Source organism: Lynx rufus, unplaced genomic scaffold (genome assembly GCF_022079265.1).
Source record: "Lynx rufus isolate CCGP_SWC_20201006 ecotype Redwood Valley unplaced genomic scaffold, mLynRuf1.p SCAF_7, whole genome shotgun sequence".
NCBI lineage: Eukaryota > Metazoa > Chordata > Mammalia > Carnivora > Felidae > Lynx > Lynx rufus.
In genome coordinates, this window is record NW_025814889.1 from 58,800,804 (window position 1) to 58,809,911 (window position 9,108).

The window sequence follows — 9,108 nt, forward strand, 5'->3', positions numbered from 1 at the left end:
AACTATATGATCATCTCAGTAGATGCATAAAAAGCATTTGACAAAATGCTACTCCAACAGTCATTCATAATATTCATTGCCACAATTAAACGTTCTGAATCATGATCCTGTTACTCCTTTGTCTGAAATTTTCCCATTGCTTCCCATGCCCATTGTGAAGATCAAATTCCTCAGCCTGGTATTCAAGGTTCACTGTGATCACTCCCCAAATCTGGCCCCTACAGCCCTGTTACACTAATTGATACACTGCTCAGTGGAGCAATGCTGTAAAATGCCTTATATCTCCTAGATCCTACCTTTTTCTGCCTCCTTCAGTTTGTTTATGCTGTTCCTTTGCTCTAGGTAAGATAGTGGTTTGCAACCTTGGCTGTGTGCTAGAATTACTATGGAGTTTAAAAAAATACCATGCTCTATTCCAGCACTAGAACATCTGACTCAGAGTCTAGGGTAGGATCAGGACATTAAAAACTTCTCAGGTGATTCAATTGTGTAGGTAGGGTTGAGAACTAGTGATCTAGGATGTTCTCAAAGACTCCAAATTTGCATACCCCAAATTTACTTACCTTTCTAAGATAATTCTAAATGATAACTCCTTCACAAAGTCTTCCCAGATCATCCTTGGCTGGGAGAAAGTTCTCTCTAAATGCCTTGATACATTATTTGCCTCTCTCTCAATCCTTACACCTGCAGCTCTTTTCTGATCTACCTGAGTGAAAGTTCTTAAAACCATATTCACAAGTCTTTTTTGAATTTTTGCCCCAAACAAGTCATCATTTTTAACATGGTAGATAGATACTGAATGAACAATTTGATGAAGTGTTTTTGGATGGTTGAAAGAACACTTAGGTGTTCACTACAGTTGAATGGTAATAGTGGGTGATTTTAGGAAATGTGACCCAAGGGGAAATGTTTCCTTTATGTCTGATCATCAAACCTGGCTAACAACTTCTTTTAGCCTTCTAACACCCTCTGTCAACATGTGTTTATTACTAATAATTCACAATTCAATCTGTTGTTAAGGAACAAGAAAATCAGGGTTAAGTAAATGTATAGATGAGTCTACTCTTTTATTTCGTTCTAATATCAACTTTCATCCTGATAATTCTTTTTGCCAGATACCAACAACCATAAAAATGGATCAAGGAATAAGTCCACCTTTCTCCTTATATCTTGAACTCAAGAGACTAGTAGAAGAGAAAAAAGATACTAAATCCATCTGAATGATTTCCCAATAATAAAAAAATATAATTGACTTTATTTGTAGGGATTATGTAGTGCTATTTTCTCTGGCATCTTTGAAAAATCAGCATCCTTGTTTGGTTCCCTAGAAAGTTACATTGATTTCTTATCATTGTTCAGAACGTGAAACAGTTGTATTTCAACAAGCTGTTTAGGGTTTTAGATGAAATCATGGATGTAACAACAGATTAGAAACAAAATTTTCTGGGGCGCCTGGGTGGCTCAGTCAGTTAAGCGTCTGACTTCGGCTCAGGTCATGATCTCATGGTTCAGGAGTTCCAGCCCTGCACTGGGCTTTGTGCTGACAGCTAAGAGCCTGAAGCCTGCTTTGGAGTCTGCGTTTCCCTCTCTCTCTCTGCCCCTCCCCTGCTTGTACTCTTTCTGTCTCTCAAAAATAAATAAACATTAAGAAAAAAGAAATAAAATTCTCTACTGATATAAAGTAGCTTCTATCCCAAGAGAAGATATTAAATAGTTCAAATAGAATATGTACCTGGATCTAGATTGGCCCACTTCTTCAAGAATCATGGAAAAGTGCTTCCGGGTGTTCTCTGCCTGGAATGAGCATGCAGCAAATTTCTTTGAATCACCAAACAAAGATAGGAAATAATCTTCTCCTTCCCCAGTTACAGCTGTCTCAGGAGCAAGGACTGACAGAGGCTGTTTCTTTGTCATTATGAAGCTGTTGACTCCTTTTAAAGAAATCAGTCAAAGAGGAAAGCAACAGAGAGAGAAATAAATAAAAAGACATTAAAGGAACCCAAAGTTGCTATCTTTATTCTTTGCTTCTACAAAATTATATTCTTTATACATTTTACGGTCACTGTCAAACTCAATGAGGATAATTAAAAGCTTTAAGCCAAAGTCTATAAAATAGTGATTATTTTTAGTAACACATAATTTCTAGAGATTATTTCAATAATCTTAAATTATCAATAATATCACTGGCATAATGACTTTTACTCAACTGATTATTAAATACTAGAAGCATTATAAGCTTTCGTATGTACTAGAAGCATCATAAGCTTTCCAGGAGGTAAAATATTTGAGTTTCTCAAATTTGGATATGTTATATATAAACACAACTTTATTTTATTTCATATTAGCCATCCTCCCCAAATTATTACCCATAAATTAAAACCTCAAATGAATCCTTCCTATCAACAATTAGTAATTGTGCCAGGTAAAGACTTAAATTTCCTCTAATGAACTAAAATTCTTTATTAGAAAGATAAAGTAATGCTTAATCAGACTCTAGTATGCTCTTGGAAATTTGTTTTTTTTTTAAATTATGATTTTGCATGGAAAGAACCATGCTGAGTAAACCTAATCATGTGTCTGCAGAGAGAGTAACACTTCAGAGAGGGACCATGATGGAGTGGATAGAACAAAATATCTTGGATTTACACAGACCTGCAATTGTATCCAGGCTCTGCCACTTAGTAAGCCAATGGATTTAAACTTTTTAATTCTCCATTTTCCTGAACACAAATTATACTACCTTGTGTAAGGCAATGTGAGGATTGAAGAAAATGTAGATAACTGTCTAGCACAGTGTCTAGTATTCAGCAAATATTCAGTAAGTGATAGCAATTATTGTAGTTCAGGGACTTTGGTTAATGTGACACTGGGTCCAAAATCATCAAAGGATTAAGGCAATCTAGAGTTTGCTTTATATTCTTGTGTCTTTAACAAAGCCAAAACAAGATGAAAGATGGAAAGGAGTAAACACGTAGTTCCTAAAAAGAATTCCTCAAAGTATTTTGTCTAGAAGCAATGTATGGAATTCAATTAGTTCATTTCCAGTCAAGTGAGTATTTACTTAATCATTAAATTTCTTTGGGGAAGGAGATTATACATTATCTTTGTATTCTAAAAAGAAAGAAGATGGATTAATTTTAGTGCCAGTTGTTCTTTAATCTAGAAGGGAACCCAGGTATCTATCTATAGAAGTTGAATCTACGGTAACTGAAGGAGAAGAATACAGCTCAGCTCAAGTCTCATCTTGCAAGGGGAAACCACTATGTTTTGTTTTTCCCCCTAATACTAAAAGATTGCACAGTTTAATCCAAATATAGGACATATACCATGATGATACAGTGACAAAGAAGGAAAAATATTCCCTCCCTAGATGTAAAGTTGGTATTTTCACTTTTGAGTGTATGGATTTTGGTCACTGCTAAAGGTCAGTGTGATCTTAGGAGGTCTTTGTAAAAAATATATTTTAGGCATACAAACAATGAAGCATAGGTAATAATGGCATTAGGTGAAATCCCCAAATGAAATAGGAAAATATCAGAAACAAAATGAAACACAGATAAACAGCAGCCAGGCTTAACTGTCCACAGAGTAATAGAGGAAAACAGAGGCATCAAGAGTCATGGGTGTGTTTGTGCTACCAGTTTGGAAACTTGTTGACTGGTAATTGAAATACAGACCCCAAATTTAACCTATTTAATGAGAAGGTGCTTGTAGATACATTCAGATTCACAACTAACTTTTATTTAGTACTTACTGTATGCTAGGTAATTTTCATAAATATTTTATTTAATTCTTAGGCCAGCCCTGTGAAGTTGACATTTTCATCCCTATTTTGCACTTGTGGGTAATGGAACTCAGGGATGTTAAATACCCTTACCTAAAATCTCCCAGTGCAGGAAGTAGAAATATAGTTTAGAGCTATGTCCTCTGTTTCCAAGACCATGGTCTTTTCAGTAAACCTTGATAATTAATATACCCTCAAAGTTCCCTACACTTGTTTAAAAACAAACATCCTGTGGGTATTGCTAAAGTGCATTGTTTACAGTGTTGGCAAATGTCAAAACCTGACTTTTTCCTGTTATAGAACTGCTTCTGTTTTCTTCTCCTCCAAATTCATTATTGTTCTTTTTCTCTCCACCGTTTTGTTACCATTTATTTTGCTTCTTTCTGTTATCTGTCTTTTCCTTACATAAGCCATAAGTCTTCTAATGGCACAAATACACAAGACATCGCTTAGTCTTTCTGATAGTGTTCAGAGGAAGGGGAGTAAATGCTATGCATTAGAATTTTCATCTAGCAATTCTAGAGCACCTCAGCCATCAGCCCATGAACATTATGACAATTCAAGATATTTTAATCATGGGGATGATACATCTGGCCACATACATTTATGTGACCTGAGTATGACTCCAGTGCTAAGATCAATGGTAAGGATAATCAAGTTACTCTGCATATGACATTAAGAGATTTGTGTTATTGGAGACAAATCATAACACATCATTCTGACTTCTAGGCACATAAAAAACCTATTGAACTGCATGCTTTAAAAAATAGTCTAAAATTTTTGATACATGTTTTACTTACCCAAGCTGTTTGCTGATTGGGAATGGCCCTCTATAGTAGTTTTAGGAGTGTTCTGCCCAGTTGTTGATACAGTTATTCCACTAAACTGAGGGTCAGACATATAGTAACTGAGAGGTGTGTCATAGGTTAATGACTGTGACAAAGGCAGTGTGGCATCTGAATCTGTTTGCGGAAAAAAATGTACTAAAGATCGCTGTGTCACTGGGCGACCATCATGTGTGTCTTCTCTTCTGTGCACATAAAATAGTATAATAAACAAAGTAAGAAAGTCAAAACGAATAGATACAAACATAAGAATCATGAACTATGATTATTACTCATAGTTCTGCTTTTTAAAAGAATTATACATCTTGTATGCATAAGGACATCTTACAGTTGTAGTTTTAGCGATCTAAGTAAGATGCTTTAAGCCTCAAGACATGCTTTTATTTACTTTTTTACCTAAAAAGTAAATTGCGACTGTAGATATTTTGAAAACGTACAAAAGTAGAAAGAAGAAAACAAAAGTCACCAAAATGCCACCAACCAAAAATTTTACAATTTAATTCCAGGCCTTTTAGTGTATTCTTTTTAACTCAAAATTGAGACTCTAGAAACCATTTATATCCCACTTTTATCACTTGTTACATAATATTTCCCTTTCAATTAGCTTAAAAAGCATGATTATAATACCTGTTTAATATATCATTGTTTACTAAACCGTTTTCTTTCAATTCCTGTTGCTTAACTAATTTTCTATTTCTATTTCTAATTATAAAAATTCTAGAGTTAATGTCTACTTTCAAATATAGTCTGAAAATTAATTTCTATAAATGCAGAGCACATGTGTACATGTGTGTGCGTGTGTGTGTGTGTGTGTGTGTGCTGAGGGGAATATAGAAAAGAGAGAGAAGAAAGACTTAATTTGCCAGTATTATTTTTATAAGTAAATCTTACTATGAACAAAGATTTTCCTTTCTTTCTTTTTTAAATGCATAAAGCATTTATTAACTAGTGTGCATTTAAACAAAGCCTCTAAGCTACAACACAATTATTTTACAAGTAAAACAATATTCCCATGGCACGACTCATGAAAAGGTTTGTGACAAACTTTGTATGAGTCACATTGAGATTTAGTTACCTCAAAGCAATCTGTGTGTGTGTGTGTGTGTGTGTGTGTGTGTGTATGCATGTGTGTGTGTTTAATACTTGAATTATCAACAAAGTCCTGGGGTCCAAAATCCTTTAGATTTCTGAAAAACTTGGTAAATGGTCAGCTTATGCACCCCTTTACTGGGGGCCACTTATCTACCTCTATAAGTCAAGAGCTAAGTATTTGCCTTCATGGATTGTCACTGTTTTGATCTCTTTATTTTCCAGAGTTCCTATGAAGATATTTTAGCAAGTCTTCTGTTTTTTTGTTTTTTTTTTTTTTGTTTTTTGTTTTTTTCCAAATGTTTTCATAAGGGAACAAGGGCCTGAAGTTTCCTAATCCACCAAAGTGATATCAGTCTTAATCTCTTTGTTTACCAAGATATATTCATAATTTTGTTCTGTAATTTGTAAGTTCCTTCATCAGAAATATTGTATCTGGAGAGTTCTGTACTCAAAACCAGACTTCTCTAAATGTACCTCTCAGAAGGCACAGACATCCTAGTTTATTTTTTTAAATAATTAAATGGCATTGGCTTTGAAAATTGTACTACTAGCGCAATACATGTTAAGCTTGAGCATTTGACATTTTGCTGACATCCTAAGCACTCATCTTTGTCATAAAAGCTCTAACCCATGAAAATATACTCTTGTCTATGATGTGGTGGGTAGTGGGAAGGAGACTATAGAGGTAAATTGTCAAATTAAAAATATTTCGTCTCTGTCCAACCTGAGACAGGATCATATGATATGATTTCTGCCTGATACTAGCTAGAATAAGCAGGAAAAGTACTTTTCTCTTTCAAAGTTCCTTACATCTATCTGGGTTTCATTACAAACTGCCTATATCTTTTCAGCGTGTTCATTTTATAAGCTTCAAAGTTTTTTCTTCCTCCAGTAAAACAATAGCGTTTTGGAATAATTTAATTCCACAGAAGATTCCTAATAAGCTTTTGCAAATGTTGTGATTAAAGAAATCTGGCCTAGGGCCACAAAGTATTCTTATTTTTGTAGTTGAATAAGAAATTTCTAATAGGTGCACATACTTTTGTAAGAGCTCCAACATTTCAGGAAGAGACACATGTCTAGATACATTATTTAAACCCTGTACTCCCTGACTTGTTAGACTCTTTTTGGAAGATAAGGGATTTGTCCTAGTGCTTAGTTAGCTTTGCCTCTATTGTATGGAATTTTCTAAGCTCTTTGTTAGTACTTTGTTACCTCTGGGATTGATTAGCACTAAACCAGAGGTAGTTATAAAAGTTCAATTCCCACATTTCAATGTTATTTTAAGGGGTACTACATTGGTAATACTGACACCAATCGTTTCTCAGATGACCTCAGATGACCATTTAAAAAATGGACTTGAACTGAACAGTAAACACAGGACACCTAGGTGCGAAATAACATTAACTTTAAATTGGGTATATTCAGGGAGTTCCTGTCTGGCTCAGTCTGTAGAGCACATGACTCTCAATCTCAGGATCGTGAGTTAAAGCCCCATATTGGACATGGAGCCTATTTAAAAAAAATTTAGGTATTTAAATTGGGTATATTCAATACTAGAGGCCATTAAAAAAAAAACTGGAAAACCTATGCTAATCCTCTAATTGATAGAATGATTTAATTAGTAAAAACAGGGAGTTGTAGTTTTTTGCTTTTGTTTTTCTTTTTTTTGGTGGTGGTGGGGTGAGTTGCAGTTTTCATTTCACATCCTCACAGGCATTTTCCAAACCAAAATTCTCTATCAATTCTTTGTCCCCAAGGTCAGTAAAGTAGTTCTAAAGAAATTATCTGCCAGGGGCGCCTGGGTGGCACAGTCGGTTAAGCGTCCGACTTCAGCCAGGTCACGATCTCGCGGTCTGTGAGTTCGAGCCCCGCGTCAGGCTCTGGGCTGATGGCTCAGAGCCTGGAGCCTGTTTCCGATTCTGTGTCTCCTTCTCTCTCTGCCCCTCCCCCGTTCATGCTCTGTCTCTCTCTGTCCCAAAAATAAATAAACGTTGAAAAAAAAAAAATTTAGGGGCGCCTGGGTGGCGCAGTCGGTTAAGCGTCCGACTTCAGCCAGGTCACGATCTCGCGGTCCGCGAGTTCGAGCCCCGCGTCAGGCTCCGGGCTGATGGCTCAGAGCCTGGAGCCTGTTTCCGATTCTGTGTCTCCCTCTCTCTGCCCCTCCCCCGTTCATGCTCTGTCTCTCTCTATCCCAAAAATAAATAAACGTTGAAAAAAAAATTTTAAAATAAAAAAAAAAATTAAAAAAAAAATTAAAAAAAATAAAAAAAAAAAAAGAAATTATCTGCCAATTTCCTTAACACGCTAGATATAAGTTTTGGAATCTCAACCATGACTCATATGATAGAGATCTGTACAGGTGAACTTTTGTATTACTCAAGGACTGTACTTTATAACACAGTGGTTGGGGAAATAGTTGTATGTTATAGTTAATTTTAGAAAAATGTGTGGAATCAATTCTAGTTACAACTACTTCAGAAGATATTTTGAAAGAAGAGGTCAAGTACGCCCTCATTATCCTCTAAAACTCAGATCCTTCTCTCCTCTCACTTATGCCATTCTTACTGTGCTTGATTCTCCATTTTATCTTCCTGCTCATGGACTTCACTCTGCAGGGCCACTGAAGTTTTCTGACTGGCTTGCATGTCTTTCATCTTGGCTAGAAGAAAAGTCTCTTTTCTTTCCTGGGGAAAAAAAATCATGATATTAGGAATAAATATAGCTGAATTTGAAGGTAGACTTTATTTTCAAGTGACCTCACCAGTTAATCTAACTACCTCAAAGCATATGCCAGATTAAATAATTTCTTTCCCAAACTGGTGCCAGAGCCAGGCTTCTAATGTAAATATGTAAATATTGACATAGCCAATACCGGTATTGGCTAATGATATTATGCAAATCAAGGTGAAGGTGTGTAACATTCACTTGAAGCAGCTCAAGAGGCAGGGCGGCAACCCAGCAAGGCTACCTTTATGACTATAACTTTCACATCTGGCCAACACTGCCTGTTAGAACACTGTGAGGTAATGTCTCCATAGTTACAAAGTTCCAGTCTCTGAGCAATTACTATATTGATGCTGCACCTGCTTTTCAATTTGCAGACAGTAAATAAGGTAACTTGCTTTTAGGAGAGCCATATCTCTCACCAGATAAATTTTGATACCAAAATATTCAATATCCTATTTTAGATATCTGAGGGTCAAGGCCTATATATAAATACTGGGAGCATTAGTTACTGTTTTTAATTGTTTTTTTTTTTAATTTATTTTGTTTTGGCAAATGTTCTCTGAACACACACAAATGGCCAAGCAGCAGGAACAGAAAACTTGTATACTTTTCAGGCAGAAAGAAACCTATTGGTAGAAATAGTGAAATCAAAGCTAG

The 9,108-nt window shown here is 35.6% G+C and overlaps 1 protein-coding gene across 1 annotated transcript in view; it reads right to left on the minus strand.

The window, feature by feature from the left end:
- The window catches only part of LMNTD1 (lamin tail domain containing 1), a 28,271-nt gene extending 19,878 nt beyond the window's left edge, over nucleotides 1-8,393 (minus strand). Inside the window, exons 1-3 of the mRNA XM_047067068.1 lie at nucleotides 8,290-8,393; nucleotides 4,585-4,814; nucleotides 1,733-1,931 (exon numbers count right to left, since the gene is read on the minus strand). Of these exons, the coding sequence (XP_046923024.1) occupies nucleotides 1,733-1,931; nucleotides 4,585-4,814; nucleotides 8,290-8,378 (518 nt within the window). The 5' untranslated portion in view covers nucleotides 8,379-8,393. The remainder of the gene's footprint in view (nucleotides 1-1,732; nucleotides 1,932-4,584; nucleotides 4,815-8,289) is intronic.
- Between the last annotated feature and the right edge of the window lie 715 nt (nucleotides 8,394-9,108).